Source organism: Thermothelomyces heterothallicus, assembly GCF_042370625.1.
Source record: "Thermothelomyces heterothallicus CBS 202.75 unplaced genomic scaffold P884_scaffold_12, whole genome shotgun sequence".
Lineage (NCBI taxonomy): Eukaryota > Fungi > Ascomycota > Sordariomycetes > Sordariales > Chaetomiaceae > Thermothelomyces > Thermothelomyces heterothallicus.
In genome coordinates, this window is record NW_027192573.1 from 59,149 (window position 1) to 87,004 (window position 27,856).

General features: G+C 46.0%; 7 protein-coding genes across 7 annotated transcripts; 5 read left to right on the top strand and 2 right to left on the bottom strand.

Moving 5' to 3' along the window:
• Window positions 1-9,489: 9,489 nt before the first annotated feature.
• Window positions 9,490-9,687, bottom strand: P884DRAFT_201166 (uncharacterized protein; the record flags this gene model as incomplete). The annotated part of the gene is made up of 2 exons (XM_069438341.1): window positions 9,490-9,582; window positions 9,619-9,687. Coding segments are annotated over 2 exons (162 nt in total), but the record flags the coding sequence as incomplete, so codon positions are not given.
• Window positions 9,688-12,750: 3,063 nt separating this feature from the next.
• Window positions 12,751-13,766, top strand: P884DRAFT_224182 (uncharacterized protein). The gene is made up of 2 exons (XM_069439586.1): window positions 12,751-13,269; window positions 13,326-13,766. The coding sequence occupies exons 1-2, from the start codon at window positions 12,803-12,805 to the stop codon at window positions 13,537-13,539; spliced, it is 681 nt and encodes a 226-aa protein (XP_069297173.1). The 5' UTR covers window positions 12,751-12,802; the 3' UTR covers window positions 13,540-13,766.
• A 495-nt stretch (window positions 13,767-14,261) lies between these two features.
• P884DRAFT_243749 (uncharacterized protein) lies at window positions 14,262-15,881 on the top strand. Its single transcript, XM_069440335.1, has 3 exons — window positions 14,262-14,455; window positions 14,525-14,991; window positions 15,056-15,881. The coding sequence occupies exons 1-3, from the start codon at window positions 14,402-14,404 to the stop codon at window positions 15,615-15,617; spliced, it is 1,083 nt and encodes a 360-aa protein (XP_069297174.1). The 5' UTR covers window positions 14,262-14,401; the 3' UTR covers window positions 15,618-15,881.
• Window positions 15,882-16,250: 369 nt separating this feature from the next.
• Window positions 16,251-18,290, top strand: P884DRAFT_243750 (Adenosylhomocysteinase). The gene is made up of 3 exons (XM_069440336.1): window positions 16,251-17,555; window positions 17,639-18,074; window positions 18,142-18,290. The coding sequence occupies exons 1-3, from the start codon at window positions 16,655-16,657 to the stop codon at window positions 18,152-18,154; spliced, it is 1,350 nt and encodes a 449-aa protein (XP_069297175.1). The 5' UTR covers window positions 16,251-16,654; the 3' UTR covers window positions 18,155-18,290.
• Window positions 18,291-19,022: 732 nt separating this feature from the next.
• Window positions 19,023-20,806, top strand: P884DRAFT_243755 (D-isomer specific 2-hydroxyacid dehydrogenase). The gene is made up of 5 exons (XM_069440337.1): window positions 19,023-19,110; window positions 19,412-20,036; window positions 20,108-20,336; window positions 20,467-20,500; window positions 20,590-20,806. Exons 1-5 carry the CDS (start codon window positions 19,055-19,057, stop codon window positions 20,669-20,671), a joined length of 1,026 nt encoding a protein of 341 aa, XP_069297176.1. The 5' UTR covers window positions 19,023-19,054; the 3' UTR covers window positions 20,672-20,806.
• A 289-nt stretch (window positions 20,807-21,095) lies between these two features.
• Window positions 21,096-24,221, bottom strand: P884DRAFT_243757 (uncharacterized protein). Its single transcript, XM_069440338.1, has 4 exons — window positions 23,207-24,221; window positions 23,051-23,107; window positions 22,238-22,661; window positions 21,096-22,153 (listed from the first exon to the last, which is right to left on the bottom strand). Exons 1-4 carry the CDS (start codon window positions 24,092-24,094, stop codon window positions 21,243-21,245), a joined length of 2,280 nt encoding a protein of 759 aa, XP_069297177.1. The 5' UTR covers window positions 24,095-24,221; the 3' UTR covers window positions 21,096-21,242.
• Window positions 24,222-24,707: 486 nt separating this feature from the next.
• P884DRAFT_22732 (uncharacterized protein) lies at window positions 24,708-25,213 on the top strand. Its single transcript, XM_069439680.1, has one exon. It carries the CDS (start codon window positions 24,827-24,829, stop codon window positions 25,151-25,153), a length of 327 nt encoding a protein of 108 aa, XP_069297178.1. The 5' UTR covers window positions 24,708-24,826; the 3' UTR covers window positions 25,154-25,213.
• The last annotated feature ends 2,643 nt before the right edge of the window (window positions 25,214-27,856 follow it).

A 27,856-nucleotide genomic window follows, 5' to 3' on the forward strand; every position in this document is an offset into this window, starting at 1 on the left:
ATTATAACTTCTTAGGCTAAAGTTTAAACTCCTTATTAGAGGAGTCACCCTTAATAGTAAACCTACCAAGGGAAAGGTTTTAATTCTTATACTAAAAATTAGATAGTTAGTAAAGACCTAGGATATATATATTATAATTATAATTAGGAAAATAGAGGGAAAACTTATATTATAAACTTTATTCTTATTACTACTAAGATAATAACTATTATTACTACTACTAAGTAAACTAACTATAATAGATATTCTAAATAAAAAAAATTTATAAGGGTATAATATAGATATAGGCAATAGAATAATATATAGGTAAGTAGAGGTAAGAGGAGAGTATATAGATTATAGAAGGGAAGATAAGAGAGATAGAGGGAGTAAGAAGGAGAATTTATATATATTTGGAGAATAAGGCTAGAAGGGTATATATAGGGCCTAAATAAAGACTAGGCCCTATTTTAAACTTAAATAAAGGCTAGGACCTATATAATATTAAAATAAAGACTAGGACCTATATAGGACCTAAATAAAGCTAGGCTATATATATAGACCACTAATATATACAGGACCTATCACTATAGTAACACTAGGTAGACCTACCCAAGCATCTAACTAGAATAAAAGGGGGGGTATTATCACAAATATAACCATATATAGTGACCTAGTAGGCATACGGGAAGTATTCCCATCTAATCATTAAGACCAGGGGCTATTAGCTAGTCAGGGAGCGATCGAGTGATCGCGTTACGATCACCTCGACTAACTGATCGAAAGATCGAATATCGATTAGTACGATTAGCTATAGATAGCTAGGAAGATAGGGAGTATATAGTCACTCGTTCTAGAGAACTCTAGGAAGTTCTCTAGCTAGTAATGATAATATAAGATTGTTAGGACCTTTAAGATATTGCTTATTATAAACCTTTTGGCTTTACCGAACCTTAACCTATTGTTAAGTTACTAACCTTTAGTCTGACGAGTCCCTCTTAGTAGTCTTAGGACCGAGATTTGTTATATGTTACTAGCTTACCTTTTATTACTATTATAGACTTGACTAAAGGTTATTGATTATTATAGTACCTTATATACTGACCCTTACTTACTAGGCTTAAGCTATATAGGCCTTGGGCCTGATTATATAGCCTAGGTATAGGAAGTTCTCAAGTAACTTAATAATAAGATTGCCTAACTTGAGAATAAGAATGGAGTTATATAATAGATTATTAATAGTATTAATGGTAAACCTAAGTATAAGGCTAAGATAAAGGCGCCTAAGAAGTATAGAGGTAATAAGGATAAGCTAACTAGGTTCCTTACTTAAATGTAGGCTTATCTCTAGTATAACCTAGATAAGTTTGAAAATAAAGAGGCTAAGGTCTTCTATATAGCCTCGAGACTTAAGGATAAGGCCCTTTGATAGTTTGAACCAACTCTTAAAGATTAACTTAAGGTTATAGAAAAGCACTAGGAGGATATTACTAAGGAAATCTTTAGATTATACGAACGGTTTAAGGAAGAACTAGTTAAGGTATTTAGGGATATTAACGAAAAACTCTATATATAGGAACGATTAGTATACCTAAAATAGACCAAATTAGCGGCTAGTTATATAATGGCATTCTAATAGGACTTGCTATACGTTAAGATTAATAAGGAAGGACTAATATACCTATTCTATAATAGCCTTAAAGAGGAAGTTAAGGACAAGCTATATAAGATAGACTAGCCTAATACCTTTAACTAATTTATTATAATAGCGATTCGGATTAATGACTACCTATATATATGTAAGTAGTAGTGTAAGGGCAAAAACAATAGTATACCCTAGGTATATAAGGCAAACGATTAGAAGAAGTGTTACTACCCTAGTATATCCTATAGTATATATACTAGTATAATAGACATTAATACTACCTAAACCTAAGGAACGGTATAGAAGGGCGCTACTAAGGATAAGATAGACGTTACCTACTATAATTATAGTAAGAAAGGGCACTCTAAGAGAGAATGCTATAGCCCGAAGAAAGACTAGAAGCTAGTCCTAGGATATAAAACCGCTACTATTGATAAGAATATATGGTTTATCGAAGTTATAGCTACTAGCTGCATATAGGAAGATCTTAAGCGTGATACCGATAGTATAGGATCTATTGATAGCAAGGACAATATACGCTATAAGCTACGATAAATTGCTAAGAGAGTAGCGTATAAGAATGTTTAGTAGGCGGCTTAGTAGTAGATAGATTACTTAGATAGGGCTAATAGCGACGAGAGCCCTAGTCTACTTAAGACGATATTACTCGACGATAGAATAAGACAAGAGTAATATAATATCGCCTACTTATAAGACAAAATTTATAATCTTAAGTAATAGGTCGATTAGTATAAGCGATATAGGTAGTATTACTTTAACGGTCTAATAGTAGAAATATAGGGTAATATAAACCTATATAAGGTCTATATTCCTAAGAATAAATATAACGATATATAGGAATATACCTATATATATAGTAAAGTACTACTTTTGTAGGAAGAATATTAGTAGAGACGCTAATATATTAGTATTAACCAGATTATAGATAAGGTTAAGATAGTAGTACTAGAAAGGGAAGTAATACTAGTGATAGGAGACGTATAATAATTAGTACCTATAAAGAGGGACTATATCTAGGTCCTATAATTCTAATATATTACCGATAGCTATTCCTATTACTTTAAGGAAAAATTCGACTTCGACTATTAGCTAGTTAGGAGGATAGATCGACAAGGACAACCGATTACTATCCCCTAGATATTTAACTAAGGCCAAGGATATATTAATAACCTATAGTATATTACTAAGGTATAGCTAGGGAAAGTTTATATATAGCTACTTAGAGTATAGCTACTTATATACTAGGTCTATAACTAATAGGATCTATATAGGGATATAATATACGTCAAGTATATAAGGGAGAAGATCGCTAACTTCTACGAGTGATAGATCCGGTAGTAGGACATGCCTAGATTATAGATTAGAAGGAGAAGGGCATCAGATTCTTAGTAGGAAGCTAAGAGTCGGTAATAGCTCTGAGAGTACTACGCCCTAGACGCTAAAGGTATAGAGTCGGAGGGGGACGCCTCTCTAACATTTAGGACGGAGTTAGGAAATAATTCTAGGCCCTTTAAGGGGCCTATCAACGCTTAAACCTATAATAGAAGTAATAGGCCACGTAGTATAGGAAGAACTGGTATAAACGATAGGCCTATTATAATCTCCTAATAAGCATATATAAAGCGGCTACTATTTAGGACGATCGACCAGATGATAGACTTTAGGTTATAGTACGCTAGAAAGGATTCTAGGTACTTATATTAGTAGATAGAGGATTATAGCTCGACCTTATCTTACCTAAATTCGTGAATTGACTTAGGATCCTATAGAGGGTTAAAGAGAAGCTATTTATCGTCAAGGGACTATTCGATATATAATAGGTATAATAAGAAACGGAACTACTTAATATTAAGGTAGAAGGAAAAACCACCTAAGTAGTATTTAATATTATAGATATAGGACTAAAGAAAGATATAATTCTTAGATACCTATAGTATAAATAAGGATTACGACCTAGATATCTAATAAAAGGGAGGTAGCTACCTATAGATAAGATAACCCTTGCTATACCTAACTAACGAGATAGGAAGAGATAATATATAATAAGAGCTATAGATAGATAGTATATAAGATAACGTATTACCTATAGGCCTACTATAGGAAGCAAGTAGTAATAGGAAGACTATGATACGATCCGGAAGAGGTAATATATGATACGACTAGAGACGACGGGTAAGCTAGGAGATCACTATCATCTCGATCGATAAATATAGACAACTCGAATTCTAGGAATAGGTTACTAGATTCGAAGCGGCATTTATTACGGCCGGAAACGACAAGTTCTTGTATTACGATAGTATAAGGAAGGACGACAAGATAGGGCAGATCCTAGCAGAGTATTAGGGACACCTAGCATTCGAAGCAAAACATATAGAAGGGTTACTAGATTATAGACCTTAGGATCACAAGATCAAGCTTAAGGATGGCGCCTAGTTAAAGTTCTTTAAGGTATATTATATTAATGAAAAGTAAGACGCGGAACTTTAGAGGTATCTTGAAGAAAACCTTTGATAAGGATATATTTAACTATCGATATCATTAGTAGGCTACCTAGTCCTATTTATTCTAAAGAAGGATAGGAAGCTACGGATATATATAGATTATCGATAACTTAACAATTAGATAGTTAAGAATCGGTATCTACTACTACTAATCTCTAGACTCTAAGACTAGTTAGTTAGAGTATAGTAGTTTATATATCTCGATCTACCTATAGTATATATATATATTAGGATTAAGGAAGGTAATAAATGGAAAACGGCGTTTCAGACTCCTTATAAGTACTATAAGTATCTTATTATACCATTTAGACTTACTAATACCCTAGTAACTTTCTAAGTAGTTATTAACTATATAATATAACCATTTCTTAATAAGTTTATAGTCTATTATCTTAATAATATCCTTATCTTCTCGAAGACACTCGAAGAATATAGACAATATATAAAGTAGGTACTTGACGTACTATACATATAGAAGCTCTTAGTTAACAAGGATAAGAGCGAGTTCTATATTAGAAAGACGGTCTTCCTAGGCTTTAAGATTTCACTAAGAGAGATATATATAGAACCTATAAAGATTAAGGCTATTAAGACTTGGCCTAGGCCGGAAAGCATAATAAAGGTCTAAAGATTTATCGGATTTGCTAACTTCTATCGAATATTTATCAAGAATTTTAGCGACATCGTACGACCTCTATATAACTTGATAAAGAAAGATGCCAAATTTAAGTAGATAGAGGAATATAAGCAAGCCTTTTAGGGGATCTATGACGTGATCGTCGCCGACCCTATACTTGTATTACTAGATCTAAGGAAGCCTTTTAAGGTTAAAACCGACATGTCGAACTATGCTATCAGTAGATAGCTAGGACAATAAGACAAAAATAGTAAACTTTACCTAGTTATATTCTTTTTAAAGAAGCTAGTTAGACTATAGCTTAATTACCTAATTTATAATAAGGAGCTATTAGCTATTATTAAAGCTTTTAGGGAATAGAGACCTTACCTTAGTAGTATAATATACCTAGTTTAGGTATATATAGATTATAAGAACCTTTAATACTTTACCTCTACCAAGGAACTTAACAGATAATAGACCTAATAGGTAGAGTTCCTATCCGAGTTCGATTTTGTCATCTGCTACAAGAAAGGCTTAGAAAACGTATAAGTGGACACATTAAGCTAACGGCCAGATCATTTTGAAAATAATACCAAAGAATCGCTACTACTCTTTCTCAAGTAATAGGATAGATTACTTTAATACGCTTCCTAACTAGTAGAAGATTATAATGACGCTATACTTCCCTAACCACGAGAAGATCTTAATATATAGAGCTATACTTCTAGACTATAAGGTAGCTATTATAACACTAGCAGCCCTTAACTATATAAAGATCGCTATATAGATATCCCTATATGCTTAGAAGAGATCGGAGTAGTCTTTAGGAAATAGTGACTAGAATAGGTTAGCTATACGATAGATAATAAGTAGTAAACACTTATTAAGGAGATCTATAAGTCGAAACTCGGTAGATATATAGGAATTACCAAGATAATTACCAAAGTTAGGTAATATTATAACTTCCTAGGATTATAAAATAAGGTTATAGAAGTCATTAAGGACTATAATACTTATAATAAGGCTAAGATAGTATAATATAAGCTATATAGACTCTTATAACCTTTGCTAGTTATAGAGTAGCTATAGAGCTTAGTAATAATAGACTTTATTACTAAGCTACTACTTTCTAAGGATCTAATGATAAGGGTTAAATATAATAGTATCCTTATTATAGTTAACTAACTTACCAAGTAGGTATACTTTATCCCTTATAAGGAGATATAGTCTATAGAATAACTTGTAGACGTTATCTTTCGGTATATCATATTAGTTTATAGATAGCCAGAAGAATAGATTATAGACCAAGATACTAAGTTTATCTTAAAGTTCTAGTAGGCGTTAATAATATATCTAGGAACTAGAAGCAAGCTTTCGATAGCCTACTACCTATAGATAGACAGATAGATAGAACGACTTAACTAGATTATAGAATAGTATCTCTAATATTACGTCAACTTCTAATAAGATAACTAGGTTATATTACTACTAACGGCGTAGCTTATATATAATACTATACCTATAGAGACTACAAAGGTATCACCGTTCTTCACAAACTATAGCTATAAAGTGGATTTATATTAGGGACCAGACGTTATAGTACCTAGAGCCAAAGTTAAGGCAAACTAGATATATATACTATATATAATACTTAAGGAAGAACTTGAGTTTATTAGGGAAAGGATAAAGCGATATTATAACAAATATAGGCTTAAGGGTCCTTACCTAGAGAGGGGAGACAAGGTCTACCTCATTTTACAGAATCTTTATACAAAATGACCAAGTAGGAAGCTAGACTTTAAGAAGATTAGACTATTTAAGGTTAACAAGCAGATTTTGACATCTAACTACTAACTATCATTACTAGCTATGATAAGGCTAAAGATAAACGTATTTTACATTTCATTTTTAGAACTAGTACTATAGAACGTATAACTTATATACGATATCGATATAGAAGACAAAGAAGAAGAATAGGACGTCAAAGAGATCCTAGATTTATAGATCACGAATGAAGGATAGCTAGAATACTTAATCAAGTAGTTAGATTTCGGATTAGAAGACAACTCTTAGGAACTAGCTATAAACCTCTACTACCCTAAGAAGCTAAAGGAGTTCTACTAGAGGAACCCTAACTAGCTAAAAACGATAGACCTATAGCAAAAGAAGGCAACCTAATAAGCAACCCGAAATCAGATATCAGAGAAGGCTCTAGGGATACCTTAGGGTAAACTAAATCCTATAAGGGTATAAACGATAGTAATAGACGAGGGGGTATAGATAAAGTTATAGGAGTAGGCAAAGAAGGAGGAGGATTAGTTAAGGCCCCTAGTGCCGCTAGTGCCTCCGCTTCTTCCCGTTCTACCCATTCTAACTCCTCTATATCATTAATCCTACAAGAAATAACCTATATCATCTTCTTAAACTACAATTTCTTTTATTTCTATAGGCGAAGAACTTTCTCTTTAGTAGCTATTAATTCGTCTTCAAGCTTTTAATACTAAGAAGCGATAGACCGAAGCTAGGTAGGCAAGACGCCTAGGATATTATAGTTTTAGCGTTTAGAGCGTATATACTTAGTATATTACAAGGAGTCCTCTAGCGATACCTTATAGGTCTTAAAACCTTTATCCTTATAAATAGAACAAATATATATCTCTATAAGCTTATCAGAGGAAAGGATTATAGCTAATAGATAGTTAATATAGAGCATTAAGCTAGAGGAAGCAGGTTTCTTTAATTTCATTTTTTTTATATAGCTTAACATCTTATTAGTAATATTATAATAGTAAAAGGGCAGAAGTAGGAAGGAAAAGATAATATACCTATAAGTAAGGGATATTAACACTATTTAAAGAAGGCTAGGGCACTATTAGGTCTTTTAGGGATAAAAGATATCAAGAGGGGGCATTATATCACAAATATAACTATATATAGTGACCTAGTAGGCATATAGGAAGTATTCCTATCTAATCATTAAGACTAGGGGCTATCAGCTAGTTAGGGAGCGATCAAGTAATCACGTTACGATCACCTCGACCGACTAATCGAAAGATCGAATATCGATTAGTACGATCAGCTATAGATAGCTAGGAAGATAGGGAGTATATAGTTACTTGTTCTAGAGAACTCTAGGAAGTTCTCTAGCTAGTAATGATAGTGTAAGATTGTTAGGACCTTTAAGATATTACTTGTTATAAACCTTTTGGCTTTACCGAACCTTGACCTATTGTCAAGTTACTAACCTTTACGAAGGTTGGTCCGGGAAGACTTTGCAATGCCAAGGTTGCCAAGACCTTGGCATACAGTATAGTCAGCTAGCACCGTAAGAGACACTTATATACTATAGCTAAACCGAGCTTATAGACGTATCTAATACTTCAAACTAAGCTTAAAACTAGGCTTATTTTGAACATTTGTAACAATCTTCAATTCGCTATTTTTTATAGTCAAGAGGCTCTATTTTATTAGCAGGTATATCGTCTTCCCTACTTACAAGTCCGTCGCTAACGTCGCCTACGTATTAGATATATAAGCTCTCTACTACAAAGTCTATCTATAATATCCTTCTTAATAGTAGCTATCTTAGCTTCTAATTTAGCTTCCCTTTCGGCACCTGATTTCTAAAGCCATTCGCGTTATATATAATAATCAGGCTCCTCCTTACCTAAGGGTAGTAGTTTAGGAACTATACCCTCCTTATATTCGTTTCTTCTAGTAAGTCAGATCACCTATTTAATATTCCCCTAGATCCTTTCGATATACCGTTACAACTTTTCGATCGGAAATTCTTACTACTGTTAAGTCTAATCCTTTTCTAGCTAGGCTTATAAGGTTAGAGTCTTCCGTTTCCTATATAATAGTTTAAGCCTTGCTTATACTAGCTTAATTACGTTAAGGTCAGGTGAGTTTAGTAGCTACTCGAGGACTTTAAACCTCTCCTTCTCCTAGATCTGACGATTCTATCGTAAAGTATATATACTAGTATTATCCTCCTAAATGATATAACTTTGACCGTACTTCCTTTAAAGCTCCTTTATAAAAGGAAGGAATAGAGGAAGAAGAACCTCCTATTAGTAACGTATCTAGTTAATCCTTCCTTTCCCTTGATATACCTGCTTACTAGTCTTTATAATATATTTCTATAATAGTTTACGACCTCCTTTTCCTACTAGCCCTAATCTCTATATCCCTATTTTAAGTTCCTATAGCTAGTAATCTTATTTCTTGTAAGTATTGTTATAATTATTAATTAGCTTCTAGTATCTTGCCTTTATCTTTATTATCTCCTTTAGCTAATAATAATAAGGACTAATCTCTAACTAAGTAAAATAACCCTAGAATATAAAAGTTATCTAGCCCTTCTAATGCCTATTGATATAATATTAGTTATTTACTTCCTAGGTTTAACGCTAGATACGATATTTTCTATAGATAGTACCTAATATAATAGAGGTCTTATCGCTCTATACTACCTTCTTCTAATCTTCTAAGGTCTAGTCTTTAACCTTTATAGTAAATTTAAGCTAAGCTATCTTCTAGGCCTTGTTTAATCCTAGCTTTATTATTAACTTGATATTCTTAAAATTAGCTTACTTAAGCTATTTCTAAATAGCTATCTAACTTAGCCCTTTTCTGCCTAATAGTTCTAATACTATATTAATAATCTATTAATAGGTATATTATCTTATAGTACTATTTTTAGTTACTACTTATTTAATAACCTAAGTAATAGGTTTAGTTATTACTTTTGGTCTCCTAGACTTTAGAGCATTTATAATATACTTATCTTTGATAGGCCTACTAGGTATATAACCCTATTCTTTCGCCCTCTATAATATAATGTAGAATACCCTCTGTTTTATACCAGTGGTAGCTTCGATTTTAGATATCTTAGCTCCCTTAGAATGGAGGGTAAGAGCTTAAACGCATTAGGTAATAGTCGTATATTTACAGCTTGACTTGGTAGGTATAGGAGAGTCTATAGGCAGGGGAGCCATTATAACGTAGGCTAACTGATGGCCGGTTAGCAGGAGTTATCAAGTTAGGAAAGGATAGCTTACTAGAACGCTCTGGAAAGTATCATAACTACCATGTCTAGAAGACTTGTGGGCTCTGATGGGTAGGATAGGCAGGATAGGTAGAGAGGAACCTGGATGTGCGGTGAGGATCTGTTTACTATACAAGTTATAGTATAAATAAGATTGTGGGTACACTTCGCACGTTGTTACATGCCTAGCCTTGGCACAGGTTTGCAAAGTCTTCCCGGACCAACCTTCGTAGTCTGATAAGTCCCTCTTAGTGGTCTTGGGACCGAGATTTGTCATAGGTATATTATAGGCCTAGGCTCTACCTAGGCTAATTAATAATAGGTTATACCTGGTTTTAGACTAGACCTATATATGTTTACAGGGTGTTTATAGGGTATATACTCTAGACCTGGTTAGGCCCTAACCTAGTACCTAATAGGGCCCTATCTAAAGTATATATATACCTCCTATATAAGAAGTAAGACCCCCTTTTGGCTCCTATACTTACTTTCTCCTCTTTCTTTCCTTAAGGTAGTTAAATAAAACATTATATACTTATCTATAGTTACTATAAGGCTAGTACCTTATATAAAGCTAGAAGAATATTCTAGTTACTAAGTTATTAGGAATAGAGAGATAAATAAGGAAAATTACCTTAGTTACTAAGTTGCTAGGAAGAGGGAGATTTTATAGTAATTATAATAGAATTACTTGGTTTGGTTACTAAGTTATTAAAACTAAGTATAACTATTATAATATTAGTATTAAACTGATTATTAGAGTAATATAAATTTAATATTAATAGTTATTAGATGGTTTGTTATAGTACTTATTATTATTTAATAGAGGTCTAGTTATAGTATTTAAAATAGTTTAAAAAAATTAATGTCCTCTATTAACATTTACTAGCCTTATAGTTCTATATAAGAAGAGGATAGGTATAAACAACCTACCATTTATAGGTATATATAGGGCTTATCTTATCTAACCTTATATAATAGATATATCTATAGATATATATTATATTAAGTATATAATATATAAGATTTTAATATAGCTTAGAAATATTAGAAAAGTAAAACTCTAAAGGTATATAGAGATAACCTAGCCATTAAAGAGAAAGAGAGTAATTATAGATATAAATAATCTTTACTATAATTATATTATAGGCCTAGGCTTTATCTAGGCTAAATAATACTAGGCATTACCTAGTAATAGATTAGACCTATCTAGTAATAGACTAGATCTACTTAGCCCTACCTATCTATATATATACTATTAGTTTATAGGACATTTATAACTCGTTTATTAGGTATATAGTTGGGGCCTAGTTAGAGCCTAACCTAGCGCCTAACTAGGCCTCTCTTAAGAGATATATATACCTATTATATAAGGAGGAGTCCTCTATATAACTTCTATACTTTTCCTTTCTTCCCTCTTTAAGGTAGTTAAATAAAAAATTATAAGCTTATCTATAGCTATTATAAGGCTAGTATATTATAGATTAACTAGATCTACTAAGCTTAGATCAAAGCTAGCTATATAGAGAACCCTATTACTAAGAGAGTAGCTTAGAAAGTGTAGAATCAATGGCTTCCTATATTATAGTTAGTTAAATAGGGCTGTAATATATATGGTTAAAAAGGATAGGTGGTTATAGGTGCCAAGGTTTGCCAAATGGTCGGAAAATAGGGATGGTCGGTATGTTAGGGGGGCCGACTTATAGAGGGGATACACCAGTTTAGTCGCAAGAAACCTGCCGTTCACGGCGCTACAGTTCCCGGTGTTTGAATACCTTCGGAGTGAACTGTGGAAACAACGGCCAGGGAACAGCTCACGCACTGACACCGAGCCAACAACAAGTGAGGAGACAGGCGTAGTCACGTATAGAAACTTCATCCGTCACCTTGTTGAGACGGGACTGGTAACCGGAACAGCGGCCACTGCTTCCGGTTCCCTTGCAGCGTTTATAACGGCATCCACAGACGTCGTAAAAACGAAGGTGATGCTTAGGTTCCGAGAGGCGCAGCGTGATAGAGAATTCAAAGGCAATATACTGGTCGTTGTGTGAAGCGTTCTTCGTGAGAATGGGACCCGAGGCTTGTTTCGCGGCGGTAGTGCATGGGCAGCGCCCGGCAGCGGACTTTATCTTGGTTCATACGAGGTCTTTAAGGTCTGGTTGAAGCATAAATCATCTTAAGACGGGAGTCGGTGTCTTGGTTCAACTGCATAATAACACCAATTAGCAAACGGGTGGCCAAATATCGGACAAATCCATGTTGCCATCCGATGCGAAAATCCTTCTATTGAATGTGGTGTTTATAGCACACCTGCTAATATTGCAACCTGTTTGTCCAACGGCAGAAACTGAGAAGAGTCGGATGCATGGCCAAAAAATTGCTAAAACACATAATTATGGCCGGAAACGCCTTCTCCACTGGGCGCAGTACTCCATAAAATGTACGGATTAGAGCAGGCATTCCAGCGACGGTGCCAAGGGGTAATCGGCACTAAATTCCTCACTTATCTTATTACCGTTTTTTCCGACTGACTCGGGACCTGGGGCTCCAAACGAGAGCGATTCTCTGCGTTTAGCAGTCATGACAGACCGAGTTACGACCGGGATGTTGGCGATGGCACCACCCTTGTAACCGATGGCGCGATCCGCGTGTTTCAGCAACGACGGCCGGGAGACCTGCTCTTCACTTTGTCGGGCGGGTCCAAAGCAAAACCGGAGCGCAGGATTGAGATTCGTTATTTGTGGCCGGCATGTCACCAGCGGATATTCGCTCCTGTGCTCCCAAGGCCAGCCTCTAAGAGTACGCTCTGCCGCCTGTCCTCCGCTGCCTCCAGGTTGCCCTTAGCCTGTCGTTTCTGAACGGTCGTCACGAAGAACAACAGGGCAAGCGATCTACCTGTCCCAAGGTGTTGCTTGCCACCGCACTCCCTACCCTCCCAGCCCTCTGTACTCGCGGAAGCACTTGCGATCACCACCACTCCCATCATCATGACGGTTACACAGGGCCCAATCCTCGTGGCTGAAGCGCAATCTCAATCCTTCCGGCACATAGACGCAAAGGGTGCGGCAGCGGTTTCCGACATCGCCGTCCCGGCCGTCGTGGAAACTCCTGGCCGAACTAGATACCTGGTTGTTTCGCCATACCACGAGCAGGAGCACCTTCTAGATCTCGAGAGCCTTGATACCGAGAACCAGCTTCTCGCCCTTGCCTTGACTGAGCTGCGGTGCCTGCGGCAGGACTATGCCACTGCGCCATATGTCGACACCTTTAACTGGGGAGAAATTATCGAGAAACTCCGAACACTGGCTCGGAGACGCAATCATGCGTGGAGGAAAACATCCTTTTTTCTTGTCGCCTTTCGCTCTCGCATACCACCAACGACGGTGTATGCTGAGCTAGGTGCGCTGGATAAGGCGGCTCATGCCGAAGCGACTGCAAGCGGTGGTTTTCTGAAGTAGGTGCAAAAGGACCCAGCGCTCGCCAGAGACAACCCGCTCACACTTGTGGCAGGTACTGGTTTGGAAGTCCTGATGCCGGGGGCCGCAATTTGGCGACCTGCATCTGGAGATCGCAGGAGGATGCAAGGAAAGGAGGTGCTGGTCCCGCTCATCGCAAGGCGGCTGGTGCTGCGCGGTCTTTGTACTCCTTCTGGAAGATAGACCGCATGAAGTTGACCATCGAAGACGGCATCGAGAACTGGGCCATCACAGAATGGGACGAGTGAGGAGACTGAAGGGCGGGGAAGTAGAAAAGGAGACACAGCTGGCATTCAGGAAGTGCGCGTGCTTGCTTGATTATTCGGTTGCGATAGCGTCGTTCTTAGAGGGTATAGAGGCAAATAAAGACGGCGTTCTTTGCTGAGATGTAAGGCCGTGGGGGTGTAGCGGTGTTCTCATACCAACTCTCCGGGACACTCGAACTGACAAAGGACTTGATTAAAGCTGGCGAAAGTGAAGGGGACTTAGTGAAGCTCGAGAGACACGCAAGAGCGCATTGGGGCTGTCGTCAATTTAAGGAATTGAAGGCGTGCTCTGGAAGCCTCGACGTGGGGGGAGCGTGGGATGTCGCTATTTCGGTGTCGAATCACCAGCCTTGCTCAGATTCCATGACAAGCAAATTTGGCAACCAAGTTCCGAACCAAGTTTCGTGCTTCGCTAGAAAAACGAGCAACTTCGGGAAACAAAGTTGCGTTCCGGTCAGCTATGGAGAGCGAATCGCAGTTTGCATTACAGGTTGTCTTTTGAGAGTCGTCAAAGTGATGTCTCACACAGAGGCTAACAGCGAGCTGCAACTGAACTGGAGACACGGAGGAAGCCGTTGGGCTCGTACTGTCCTCCGTACCCATCTACAAATTCCAGCGCGGAGTACCCACCCGTGCCTCCTGTCTACCAAGTGGCCCACCCCCCGTGCTGCACGCCCTAGCCACTGTCAAGCCACATTTCTCTGGGTGCCCACAAACGAACGAGATTTCTGAAACCCTCAAAAGTTGCAGAGCAGCCTCGGACAACTGAGGAAGAGCATCGTCGGAAAGCGCGCCTCGACCAACCCTTTCTTTCTTACATCTTGCGCAATCGGCGCTAAACGCCATGGCTGACGCGCAGAAGGACGTGCCGATCAAGTCGGCGCAGGTCGAGTCGCTTGTACGTACCCAGGCGAATCGAGTCGGGTGCCCCGCCAAATGTCCGGTAGCATCACTGACATGTTCTCAGGTGGTGATGAAGATAGTAAAGCACTGTTCCTCGAGCTTTCCGACAATCGCCACGGGGTCTCTTGTGGGCATGGACAATAACGGCGTCCTCGAGATCACGAACGCCTTTCCATTCCCAAACGTTGATGTCTTGGGGGCCGACGGCCACCAGTCCGATGCAACAAGCCTGGCCGCGGCAGCACCCCGTGCGAAGGCCAACATTGCTTACCAGAACGAAATGATAAGGCATCTCAAGGAGGTCAACGTTGATGCCAACAATGTTGGCTGGTACACGAGTGCGACGATGGGCAACTTCATCAACCTCACCTTTATCGAGAATCAGTACCATTATCAACGTGAAAACGATAAAACGGTGGCGCTCGTCCACGACGTCAGCAGGAGCTCCCAAGGTACCCTCAGTTTGCGCGCCTTTAAGCTATCACCAGAGTTCATGGTGGCTTATAAGGAGGGGAAGTTCACGACAGAGAGGTCAGACCCTTCGCGAATACCCCCAGTGTCTTCCTGATCTAGCGCTGATTCGAGCCGTGAGCAGCCTCCAAAAGTCGAAGTTGACATTTAGGGATATCCTTGTCGAGGTTCCGGTCGTTGTGCACAACACGCACCTTCTCACCTCGTTCCTCCACCAAATTCCCGCGCCACCCGAGTCGGCTGAAATTCCACTCCCGGCCTCCCTCGACGACATCCGGCGCGACCCCGTCAAGCTACCGTCGCACCCATCGTTCGATACCTTGGATCTCTCAATTGATCCATTCCTCGAGAAAACCTGCGACCTACTGCTCGACAGTATCGAAGCTCATTACTCGGACTTGAACAACCACCAGTACTACCAGCGCCAGCTCGCTCGTGAGCAGTTCAAGATCACACAATGGCAAGCAAAGCGGAAGGCAGAGAATGCTGCGCGCTTGGCGGCCAAGCAGGAGCCCCTGCCTGAAGACGAGTGGCAGAGACTCTTCAAGCTGCCACAGGAGCCCAGTCGGCTTGAGGGCATGCTCAACGCTAGGCAAGTTGAGCAATATAGCAAGCAGGTGGACGGTTTCACTGCGGCTATCACCACCAAGATGTTTGCTGTGAGAGGCAACCTGTTGCCTGAGTGACGAAGGTCCTGGGATGAATCTGGCGAGGATACGACGAATGGGGTGAGATGGTTGGGGATATTCCGAGTGCATTAGGTCTGGCGTTCCGGGTTGTCGGCTTGTTTTTTAGCTTGCACTGGTAGTTTCCGGGACGGCCATGATGCCAACACTATTTGTTGGGACCGTATGCGTTGTTTGCTCTGCCATGAGCCATATCGGGTGGTGTAGTTGGCGATATTGAACCATCGTAGAGATCATGAAACCTGGGCTGTTGGTTCACTGAAGGCTTCGCGTCCCGTAAACGGTGCGCTTTGTTGGTCAGTTCTACTGGCCCCTTTTCCTTCTTCACCCTCCCCGTTGCACAATGCTTACGCAGCATGTATGCACTTCCGTACACTACGGGCCATTTCAAGTTATGCGCCGACTCCGGGCAAGGCCGGGAGTCGGAGTTCGAAAAAGGGCAGCGTCTGGCCCAAGAAACCGAGCAAGGGTGCTTTTTCCGACTCGCACTGAACAGCCCGATTGGAGCCTGTGGTGAGATTGGTGGGGTCAATGGCCAGAAGAGGGTTTAGCCAAGGCGCCCTCATCTCACCGACAGGTCCTTTTCCTTGGCCAGTTTCTTGATCGTCTCGTTGCTGTACTTCGCTGTGGTCTCGCCTTTGCAGATCTCCTTCGCAATGATCAAAAAAGATGCCGAAGCCTAATACGGCTGCAGGCGTCACTTCTGGCCCGTAATTCAGCTTCTGCTTATTCGGGATCAGAATGTTTTTCCGGTTGCAATCTCCTGCGCCTGCCGCCTCCGCCCCTGCATTCCGAATTGCCGTTCCCGCTTCGGCAACGGAGACTAAATTCGGACCCATTTTTGCAGCCCCTCCTCACCCCGCCGTGCCCAACCAACTCTGCCCCTCTTTTAAAGTCCGTCGGCCAAAAGCAGCCCACCGATAATTTCCTCTCCTACCCCCTCTCCCCCTCGACCTCAAGCCGAATCTTCTCCTCCCAACACACTTCCACCCATCGCACTAGGCAGGTCCTTTCAGCCGTCGTCCTTAGCTACAACAATGTCTGCTCCCGCCCACAAGTTCAAGGTTGCCGACCTTTCTCTCGCTGCCTTCGGCCGCAAGGAGATTGAGCTGGCCGAGAATGAAATGCCTGGTCTCATGTCCATCCGCAAGAAGTATGCCGCCGACCAGCCGCTCAAAGGTGCTCGCATCGCGGGCTGCCTGCACATGACCATTCAGACCGCCGTCCTCATTGAGACCCTCGTCGCCCTTGGTGCCGAGGTCACATGGTCTTCGTGCAACATTTTCAGCACCCAGGACCACGCCGCGGCTGCCATCGCCGCGGCTGGCATCCCCGTCTTCGCCTGGAAGGGCGAGACCGAGGAGGAGTACAATTGGTGCTTGGAGCAGCAGCTTGTCGCCTTCAAGGACGGCAAGAAGCTCAACCTAATCCTGGACGACGGCGGCGACTTGACCCACCTGGTGCACACTAAGTACCCCGAGATGCTCAAGGACTGCTACGGCCTGTCCGAGGAGACAACCACGGGTGTCCACCACCTCTACCGCATGCTCAAGAAGGGCGAGCTACTGGTTCCTGCCATCAATGTCAACGACTCTGTCACCAAGTCCAAGTTTGACAACCTCTATGGCTGCCGCGAGTCGCTCATTGACGGCATCAAGCGTGCTACTGACGTTATGATTGCCGGAAAGATCGCCGTCGTTGCCGGTTTCGGTGACGTCGGCAAGGGCTGTGCCGTCTCTCTCCGCGACATGGGCGCCCGTGTGCTCATCACCGAGATTGACCCCATCAATGCCCTCCAAGCCGCCATGGCTGGTTACGAGGTAACCACAATGGAGAAAGCCAGCAAGATCGGCCAAATCTTTGTCACGACCACTGGCTGCCGCGACATCTTGGTTAGCAGGCATTTTGAGGCTATGCCCAACGACGCCATTGTCTGCAGTATGTTCCCTGTCCGCGGTCTCGAGCCCGAGGTTCCGCTTCTCTACCGTTTACCGCATCACGCATACTGACCTGGTAATCAGACATTGGCCACTTCGACGTGGAGATCGACGTCGCATGGCTCAAGGCCAATGCCCAGTCTGTGCAGAACATCAAGCCCCAGGTGGACCGCTACCTGTTGAAGAACGGCCGCCACATCATCCTGCTGGCCGAGGGTCGCCTTGTCAACCTGGGCTGTGCCACTGGCCACAGCTCCTTCGTCATGTCGTGCAGCTTCACCAACCAGGTACTTGCTCAAATCTTGCTCTACAAGAACAACGACGAGGAGTTTGCCAAGAAGTACGTCGAGTTCGGCAAGATCGGCAAGCTGGAGAAGAAGGTTTATGTCCTGCCCAAGATCCTGGACGAAGAGGTTGCCCGCCTCCACCTGGCTCACGTCAACGTTGAGCTTACCACCCTGACTGACGTCCAGGCTGAATACCTCGGCCTGGATGTCGAGGGTCCCTACAAGAGTGACCAGTACGTTTCTCCCCCTCCCTGGCCCGTGTCGCCTCTCCTTGTGATGCCTGCTGACATGCACCCGCAGCTACCGCTACTAATTGTGTACACATGGCTGTGCCGAGCACGCCGCGGGAAACGGAGTTCTTTTCCTTTATTACGATAGATATTCAACAACTTGGATCCCGGACACGTCATGTGGGCATGTTTTGGGGCTGGTTTCGGAGCATTTTTTTTCAACACGCATGACTTGCATGGCACATCGGGTTTAGGTTGGGTAAAAACGGCAAAGGAGGCGAGGGTCTGGTACACATTTTCAACAAAAGTACGGCGTTGGCTTTGGCTCATGATATCCCACCTACACCCACGGGGGACGGCGTTTGTAACAGAGAGCTTGTCTTACTGGTGCGCCGGGGCGCTGATCTAGATAGGGCGAGCAGGACACAAAGCTTGGCGGCCCCGTCAACCGGGGCCCAATTGAAGTTGGGAGTTGAGATGCAAATCGTTCTCCCACTCTGTGACATATGTTGAAGGCTGGATTGCTGCAGTATGCGACATCGTAGAGCTGTCTGTCCAGGGGTCGATGCGAAGGCGCGGCAGCTCCGAACCACGCTTTCCGGAACCGCTCGTCGCTCGTCGTAGTTGCTCTGTCTGTCTGGTCAACTAACAAAGCCAGATCCCCGATGCCGGCCGCAGGAGCCGGTCAGCGGCTGGGGAAGAAATAGCCAATCGCGCGATCGACCGGGTATCGCAACGTGGAGGACCAGCCCTAGTGCGTACCAAGTGGTGGTGATACGCGGCCGATGCGGGGGCCGTTCAATGTCAATCTCAAAATCCGCTTTCCACAAGTACAGGATCTGACCTAACCATTTCGAATCACAACGCCTTGTTTATCAACCTCGACATCCAGGCTGTCCCAACCCGACGGATCATTGCATCCTCTCTTGTCCGGCATTACAGAAAAGGCTACCCCGCCGGAAACATCCGACATATCAATAATCATGTCTCTTACCGAAGGAGAGCGACCGCGAGTACTGTTGCTGGGTGCTATTGAGCAGTAAGTACAATATTGCATTTTCGCCTCTGCATCGTAGATTCGACCTTCGCGAGGCTGGTGCCACAGAGAGAGGAAAAGGCACATCTATCGGCCCACAGGGGCGATTTATAACGAGATCTCTGGGCAAGGGATGCAGAGCCTTTTTATTCCCCACAGGGGAGAGAGAGAGAGAGAGAGAGAGAGAGAGAGAGAGACAGAAAACTGCCTCCTCAATGCTCGTATCATCAAGGCGGCTTCTCCTCGTCGCGGGTAGTCGTCGTCACTTCTTCGATGGCGGAAGCAGCTAACCGCCGAGAAACAGCGCTCATTCGGCATGGGCCTCTATCGAGCAGATTGCTGATGTAGTCACGCCCAAATCAACCAACCGAGCCGCCTTTCTGGAGGAGGCATCCTCTGGGGCATTCGATGGCTGCATTGCGGCTTATCGCACGTTTGAAAGCTTCGACATGACAGGGAGGATCGACAGCGAGCTTCTTGACGCACTCCCTCGCTCGCTCCGCTTCATCTGCCACAACGGCGCAGGCTATGATCAGGTGGACGTCCAGGCTTGCACGGCCCACGGCATTCGCGTCTCCAATACGCCCACGTCGGTAGACGACGCGACGGCAGATATCGGTATCTTCCTCCTCTTGGGCGCGCTCCGGAACCTTGCTGTAGGTATGGCGGCACTCCGTGCTGGAGAGTGGCGAGGCTCCCCCGCGCCTGCTCTGGGGAACGATCCTCAAGGCAAGGTGCTCGGAATCCTTGGTATGGGTGGCATTGGCCGTAACATGGCCAAGAAGGCGTTGGCGTTTGGTATGAAGATTCGATACCACAACCGCACAAGGCTAGAACATAGCGTGGAGAAGGAGCTGGAAGCGGAGTACGTTGATTTCGACGAGTTGCTGGCAGGAAGCGATGTTCTGAGTCTGAACTTGCCACTGAATGTAAGGAGATCCCATGTCGCTTTCACCCGTGTCATCATGCCTTCCACCACGGCATTGCTGATTCTCGATAGAAAGATACCCGACATATCATCTCTCGAGCAGAGTTCGCCAAGATGAAGAAGGGCGTCGTGATTGTTAATACGGCCAGGGGAGCCGTCATGGATGAGGCAGCGCTTGTTGAGGCGCTCGACTCGGGACACGTCAGGTCGGCGGGCCTAGATGTCTACGAGCAGGAGCCCTACGTTCACCCGGGCCTACTCTCGAACCCCCGTGTCCTTTTGGTTCCGCACATGGGCACCTGTAAGCAATGACCATTGCTGTTTGCGGCTGTCTCGGGAAAGCTCTGTGTTTCCGAGACTATCTCTCCGGTCGCAAACTCTTCCCGTCGCACACCGAACCCGGAATGATGTGTCTGACGTTGGGTTGGCAGGGACAATCGAAACCGAAACCAAAATGGAGGAGTGGTGAGTGTACAGAGTAACGAATTACGTCTCTTCCCTCGGAGGGTTGAGACTGCTGCTGGATTAGACATCTGACATGCGTATATTTCTAGGGCTATCAGTAATCTTCGCATGGCCATCGAACAGGGGAAGCTGCGAAGCATCGTCCCAGAGCAGAGGGGCCTGTGGGACTGAGAAGGGGGCGCAAAGAGACTCCGGCTCACCCGCATGGGGAGACACTCGGAAACCAAAATACACATAGCTGGTGGCATAGACCGCTCGTTGTCAACTATCTATCACGCTGCTCATTGCTACTGGGCGAATCGCCACCTGAACGGCCCTGTTTCCTAGTACCCGTCAAAGAACCGGACTTGCCTCGACAAAGTGTGCAACATCGTCGGATTCCCTTTTGGTCTACGGCCAGGTTCGGGCATGGACAACTCCTGTTCCCTCGGGAACGCCACTACCGCAGATGATACCCTGATACAGCCCTTCTATGTGATGATGTACAAGCGGCTCATAGAAAGCCATCCAAGACACGAACAAGAAACAACGTCGAATATAAGAACTCGACGACATATGGATTCCTTCCGCCCTCCCCCCGTCTCCCTCCCCATCTCTTCCCTCTCTTCCCTCTCCTGTCCTCCACCTCCTCCCTCTCACCTGCTCAAAATTAAATGGCCTTCTCCTCGCCCAGTCACAAACAGGTCGACAAACTCGACAATGACTTAACCAGTTCAGCGGGTTTCACTGCAACTAACCACCTTTAATTCCCGCCTCCGCTTCTATTCACGTTGGCGCCTGGTCGGACAAAGGCGCGATAGGCAAGCTCAGCGAAACGGCGCACTACGTTGGTAGTGCCTCCTGCCGTGCTGGACTCGTCTCGGATGAATCTAGTTGCAACAGCGAGTTTGCTGCGGGGGTTCGACTCTTCCAGATGCGAGGGCACATTCTGCTCAATGCTGAAGGCGTCCCAATGAGCCGTGTATTCTCTCAGTACCGCGATGCTGTACAGAACATCGCGGTTCTCCCGACCATCTAACAGATCTCTCATCGCACCCAAACACTGCTCCCTAATGGACGTATCCACAGGCGAGCCAGACGAGTGAGCCTGGAGAAGGTACTTGGCCAGCTGATACCAGAATTCCAATTCATTCCGGCGCAACGGGTGAAGGTTGCCACCTGGCGGCGGGGGCGAGAGAGGATTTGCTGTCAGTGTTTCGCCAATCAGGAGAGTTTCGAACACCTGTAAGCGGCCGCGAGCCTCCCAAGGATCATCTTCAGCAGGGACTGAGTCAGAGTATTGTGGGCGCTGGGTGAGAGTGGTTGCAAGAGGAAGGCGGGCAAGGGACCAGACGACAGAGGATTCAAGCAGTTCAGAAGGCATCATGTCCGCACGCTCGGTAGTCTTGACCTTGGATATTGTCTGGATAAACGAAGCGAAGAGAGAAACAAGGGCGGGGTTGTTGTGGATTATGGTTGTGGAATTGGTCGTTGTCGCCCGGTTCTTCGTGAAATCGTACCAACGCGTCTCGAAAAATTGAATGAGCCCTGGGGAGTAAATCTCGGAGTAGAGTTTCGTGATTTCGGAGAGCATTTCGGGAGACGGCGGGGCAGTTGAGAGGAGGGGTGGCACGCCACCAAGAGCAATAAGCTCATCGACCTTCATCTTCTTTGCTGGAGAAACTGTATGAGCGGACATGATCTTCCCCGATTGAGGCTGAGAGAATGCTGACAGGTTGGTAGAAGAGGGGGGGCCACCTGGCAAATCGGTCGAGCCACTAATACCGTGGCTTGCACCTGCAGCTACGTTGCCTTGTTGGTATCGAGGGACCCGTGTGCCCGCGGTGTCAGCGGAGTCCCCCCCTTGGAGCGCCGGGTCAATGGCGGTCGAGTAGTCGTAGCTTGGCTCCGTCTTGATGTTCTGCGGAGCCGTGGACACGGCGGGGTCAGGAACAACGCTGGACGGAAGTGGGAGCGGATACGACGTTTGATAGGGATGCGGGGCGGACGATGGCACAACTGGTGTTTGCGCCGCAGTCGAAGGAGGGGGGGCGGGGGTTTGAGAGCTCGGAGCGGGCTGTATGGCTGTTGGGCCGTGCTGTTGCTTAAAAATAGGATCGTATCCGAGGCATTCACGCTTCGACTTTTTGCAATTGTTGCAGGTTGGATGGGCTTCGTCGCACTAGGAAATGGGAGTCAATATTAACGTTAGGCGAGAGAAACGAAAAAGTTGGCTGGAGTGTGTCGAATAGGCGGATCTTCGAAAAGGGTAAGAGGGATTAACCAGATTTCTCAGTTCCATTCGGCGAAAACGAAGAAAAGGAAAAAGGAGAGAAAGAAAGCAGAGAAGAAGAGAAAACAAGAAGAAAAAAGGCAGAAGCGAACCGGAGGTTAGGCAATATGGCGCCAAATCAAACAGGTGTACTTCGCAGGATATCCGTCCTCGACCTAGGCGGCCAACCAACAAGACTTGCGACGGCACAGTAGCCTGAAGACCCAGGCAGGGGATGTTTAAACTAAACAAAGGCGACGCTGGGAGTACATGATGAGAAACGAGTGAGAAGAACATACCTTTATCCTTCGCTTCCGGCATGTTAAACACCCAGTCTTTGTCCGCCGCTTGATCTCCTATTCGCCACACCACAAACGCCCTTGGTTAGCAACTCTCGGAGACTCAACTTTGAACGTCTACTCGGAAAAGGAAAACTGATGCTGCTGCGCTGGTACCTTTTTGTGTCTCCCTCCGCTTAAAGCAATGCGCGGATCGTGGGCCATTCCAGGGGGGATGGCGAAACGCATTGCACTTGGGTCCGGGAGGCCGTACAGATGTGGGTGTACACCATAGTAGCCCATGTGCGCAGGGGCAGGTGCGGGCATTGTCGGGGCTGCCATGTGCGGCCCCAAAGGAATTCCATGCTGCGCTTGTGTCTGCGGTTGTCTGTGGTCGAGTGTTCGCATGCTCGGGAGAGTGGTCGGACTTGCTCGGTAGGGGTCGGACGGGATTGACTGTGTTGAGTACATGTACTGCGAGACGGGAGACATGCCGGCTTGCGGATAAGGGGGCGGGCTCGCGTATGTCACCGGTTGTCGAGCGGGCCCGGGCCCCGGTTGCGTGTTGGACATGTCAGAGGGAGATGGCGCTGGGCCTGGCGCGCCGCCCTTGTGTTGTGTATCGCCCCGGGTGCCGATAACAACTGGCGCGGTATCCGAAGGATGTGCAACCGACGAGAGATTGTTCGAGTTGGCGTCGACAACCGGCGAGACCCCTTCCACCCCGGCCCTCTCGCCGCCGATGCCAGGACTGCCTGTGCCCCGAACGCTGGAATGGCCGGCGCTGCTGTTTGTGGCCGGCGCGTCGCCGGATTGCGGCGCTCCGTGTGGCTGTGCGCCCGATAGGGTAAGTGGTGGATAGTTCTGGTGCTGGAGCTGGAATTGAGGCTGCCGTGACTGCTGCTGGTCGTGCTCTCGCAAGTGCTGGTGCTGGTGCTGGTGCTGGTTGTGAGGAGACGACTGCTCAACAAGCGCGTCGAGGTTTGGCTGCACACGCGGCTGAACAGGAGCCGAGTCCAAAGACGACTGCAGTCGTAACGGGGCAGCTTCGGGGGGTTGAGCCATGATTGGGAATTTAATTAGAATTTTTTATGGAGCCACGATTCCATGGCCTAAAAAGGACGACAAGGGCAAAGACGCGACCCGGGGCCGGCTTTCCTGTGACCTGCCTGTTGTTGTTGGTGTGGCTGCTCTGCTCCCTCGAATTCATCAACAATGTGCAGCGGCGCGCACAACCTCAATGCAAAGATCAGGCATGGAGGTACAGTACCTATCCCATACCCTGGCTACCTAACGTACGTGGGGTACCTTTACTTTTCGATTGGCGAGGTGCAGAGCGCAGTGTCCCTTCCCCGTAGGTACCTTCCTCGCAGGCTCGCAACCCCGTCGGCCAAGTCCACCACCCCTTGCTCTGATTAGCACCCGCCAATCTTCGTCGGGCTTTTTTTGAACCCCCCCGTTCAAGACACACATGCACGATCGATCCTGGCCAGAACAGTCTTTACTATGTGCTTTCTCCCAAGTATGCTGTATGCCGTCCACACTTTTATTTGGTGGCTTCTAGACGCAAAATATCATGCAAAGCGCAACTTTATGGGCACTGGACGGAACGTTCTTCTCGCCCAATAGTCCCGCCCGCGACCGAGCGGGCTGCCATGGGTGTCCGGGACCAACAGCCCGAGTTGCCCGCCCCTCCCCACCCCCCTGACCAGGTCCAACGGACGTCGAAAATGAAGCGGGCCTAAATATTTCGGGGGGAGGAGGGGTGTACGAAGTACGGAATACCGCGCAGAGAGAATGAACTTGCTCGGCCTGACATTCGCTCGTACTCTTGTCGGTCGCGCCACGGCCCCCAGTCGTGTGGACAAACCCCCCCCGGCTCTCGATGCGGTTGAGCCAAACTGTACTTCATACCTAGCCCACAAACGTGACAGACGAGAGATTTGGCTGAATGGGAACCGATGCTGTGGCCCAGAAGAGGTCGGCTATCTGCTCTGCTGCACCCTCGTTGGACCCGACGGGCACAAGCGAACGAGAGGGAAAGTGGAAGCAGCCCGGGTGGGTCGCTCAACGGATCGTTGGAGGCACCAGCCGAGAGCAGGGTGGATCAACGGAAGATGCTAAAGTGGCCCGTGCATTAGCCAACCCCTGCCCACACAGAATCTCCAACGCACCAAGCACGACGTGCACAATAATTCGTACTTGGAAACAGAGGCAGAGTCTATTGGACCCAGCAGCAGGAAATAAGCAAGACCAGCTCTCAAGCAGAGCACCGAATTGGCGCTCAACCGTGCGGTATGGTGTAAAGTTGAGTTATCTTTCCCTTACTCTACTACACGACATGTATGGACAATACCTTGGGGCTTGATGACGAAGTAACGTAGTTAGGGGCACAAACTAAGTGGTGGTTTAATTCTGATAACTACCTGCTTTTTCCCATCCGGTGCCGAGTTATATCGGAAACGAGCCATCATCTCTGACGCTCTTTCTTCATGCTCTCGTGATGTCTGGGAGAGCCATACTGGTGACGGCGAAAGAAACGTTCGGAGTTCTTCGCCATTTGGTCATCCCTGCCTGTCCATATATCCCTCGGTACAAGACGATCGACTGCTTCCACCTACCACTCTCGGGAACCTTGGGCTTGGTCCCACACGTACCACTTGGCTTGACATTGGACTTTGTCATTTTCTGCTGGCAGTTCACGGGCCTTGACAAGGGATGGAAAGTGAACGGGAGCCACTGACTGCGTCCTTTACTCGAAGCGACTAATTACCAACCTATATTGCTTCGCGGCGGTGCCCGTTACAAGAGCAAGTCGGGGTGCTTTCGCCGCCGCATGCAGGGATTTGTATGTATGGCCGAACTGACGACTTATTCTCGCGGGGCTTCGCGTCTGCGGAGTACTGGAAGTATCACTTGGCCTTGGATCAAGACTTTCGTCTTCGAAGTGTGGGGAGAAAGATATGGCCTCTGCAGAGGCACTGCAGACGTCTGCTTCTTCAACCCATTCTCAACCTAGCCCTGCTAGCCCTACACGACGCCCCGAATAAAAAAACACCTCCATGGGAACGAGAATCTATCTCGTCGTCTTGTCTCGCTTCCTTGGAAGGCTTCGTGGGGTGCTATCCTACAGCGAGCGTATACAGGTTAGAGAGTGAGACCATCTCGGGGAGTGTCCTGGCTTGGGTCATCAGTCAAGTTACCACTCGGGACGAAATCTCTAAAGGACCACGGGCAACTCCTCGGTCGGTGTAAGCGGCTGGCTGACCAGTTGTCGAAATCACCGCTGTCGCCTGTTATTTTAAAGTGTTCGCACTTTTTTTTGCTCCTTAGACTCGAGAAACAGATGCTCCTCGGGAGCTCCTCGTGAGCCTGTCCGTCCGGGTCGGGTGCCTATGCCACGCCGTTCCCTCCAATTGACGTTTACTGCTACCTGCAGAGACGATAGTTTGGTTCACGGGCCCATCGTCACAGATGCGGCTGGCACTCAGGAACACGCACGCCTCATCACGAGCATCGCGGCGGCGAAATGCTGGTGCTTTTTGCTACTACATGTGTGGAAATGGCCATGATTTGGTATATATTCCCTCCATCCATACGTCCCGGAGGCCATTGCCTCCCGCCTCCTTCCGCCGACGCAGAGAATTAGGGGGGTAGTGTCTCCAAGTACCCGCAACTATGCCGGACGTCGATGCGCCGTTTAGGACAATCCTGTTATGATCGTCACGGGCTAACGGCGTACGAATGCGCGTCCCTAGCTATTGCCTAACCCGCTCTTTGACCTCGGCCTCTCCTGCGTACGGCACATCTCTCCTGGAGACGCAGGTGGACAGGCCTCGACAAACAAACTCCCATTCTTGTGCAGTATACAGATTATAGACGCATAGGCCACACCGGCGACCACCATCCATCCTCATCGTTTCAACTGCACGCTGTTCCCGGGCGGACGGGAAGAGCTTGAGCATTGGCAGCGCGGATGGGAGCTGATCCAGCTCTCTCAACCAAGAACAGGGCTGTCGGACAATTTGTTGGGTTTTGGCTGATATCCATGTGGCAGTTTAGGCTTTAATCGCCCGGGCATTGGTTTACTGGCTTCCGGTGGACCCTCCTTCCTTGCCCCTGAGTGTTGGGTGGTGACGGCCGCTAAGGCGCGCTTCGACATCCGATTCCAGTCTTGTGCATAGGCGACGGGACTCAATGTTTGGAGCACCAAGGGATTCCTTGCGCTTCTGAACCAAACAATGGGAGCCTCCCTAGCCTTCTGGAACATCCTACGGTTACACAGCAGTGTTCGGGTGGAGCGGTTGTATGCCAGAAGCAGTTCGGAGGACGAACCGTCAGCTACTGGAAAGCAGATGTTGTTCATTCTCCGTGTCGGGGCAGCCCTTTAACGCTACCGGGGTGGGGCAGCCTCAGTCGATTCGGCTCCGCGGCCCGACTCCTCTGCACGACCACGCGGCGTCAAGCAAGGCTTCATGTCGATGCATGCATCTGAGAGCATCCTTCGCCGCAATGTGCCCGACACGGGTTCTTCTGTACGCACACAGTACGAGACATTGGACCAGCCCCTGATTGCGGGATCGTCAGTGGGCTCGCTCACACTTGCACTCAAACGCTGGTCCTCGCGCTCTCAATCATGACCACTATGGGACAGACTTGGGTGAGGGCCCATACGCGCTGAAAACTCCTCTCCCGATTGCTGGAGCCCGTGTTGCCGCCTGGGATAACATCTGCGTCTGAGGACACCTCGGCCTACTGCGTGTGTTAGGTCTACGCTCAGAAGGGCACCTAGGTATATTGGCGCTCGTTCTGAGCCTCTGTCCCTTG

Bases quoted from the DNA above. Each gene is read 5' to 3' on its own strand.
- P884DRAFT_243755 (XM_069440337.1), top strand. From the start codon at position 19,055: ATGTCTCTTACCGAAGGAGAGCGACCGCGAGTACTGTTGCTGGGTGCT. The intron at 19,111-19,411 runs GTAAGTACAATA...GCCGAGAAACAG, and splicing joins TTGCTGGGTGCTATTGAGCA to CGCTCATTCGGCATGGGCCT. The intron at 20,337-20,466 runs GTAAGCAATGAC...TTGGGTTGGCAG, and splicing joins GGTTCCGCACATGGGCACCT to GGACAATCGAAACCGAAACC.
- P884DRAFT_224182 (XM_069439586.1), top strand. From the start codon at position 12,803: ATGACGGTTACACAGGGCCCAATCCTCGTGGCTGAAGCGCAATCTCAA. The intron at 13,270-13,325 runs GTAGGTGCAAAA...CACTTGTGGCAG, and splicing joins GCAAGCGGTGGTTTTCTGAA to GTACTGGTTTGGAAGTCCTG.
- P884DRAFT_243757 (XM_069440338.1), bottom strand. From the start codon at position 24,094: ATGGCTCAACCCCCCGAAGCTGCCCCGTTACGACTGCAGTCGTCTTTG. The intron at 23,108-23,206 runs GTACCAGCGCAG...TGTGGCGAATAG, and splicing joins GCGGAGGGAGACACAAAAAG to GAGATCAAGCGGCGGACAAA. The intron at 22,154-22,237 runs GTGGCCCCCCCT...CAGTTTCTCCAG, and splicing joins TGGCTCGACCGATTTGCCAG to CAAAGAAGATGAAGGTCGAT.
- P884DRAFT_22732 (XM_069439680.1), top strand. From the start codon at position 24,827: ATGAACTTGCTCGGCCTGACATTCGCTCGTACTCTTGTCGGTCGCGCC.
- P884DRAFT_243749 (XM_069440335.1), top strand. From the start codon at position 14,402: ATGGCTGACGCGCAGAAGGACGTGCCGATCAAGTCGGCGCAGGTCGAG. The intron at 14,456-14,524 runs GTACGTACCCAG...ACATGTTCTCAG, and splicing joins CGGCGCAGGTCGAGTCGCTT to GTGGTGATGAAGATAGTAAA. The intron at 14,992-15,055 runs GTCAGACCCTTC...AGCCGTGAGCAG, and splicing joins GGGAAGTTCACGACAGAGAG to CCTCCAAAAGTCGAAGTTGA.
- P884DRAFT_243750 (XM_069440336.1), top strand. From the start codon at position 16,655: ATGTCTGCTCCCGCCCACAAGTTCAAGGTTGCCGACCTTTCTCTCGCT. The intron at 17,556-17,638 runs GTATGTTCCCTG...CCTGGTAATCAG, and splicing joins CAACGACGCCATTGTCTGCA to ACATTGGCCACTTCGACGTG.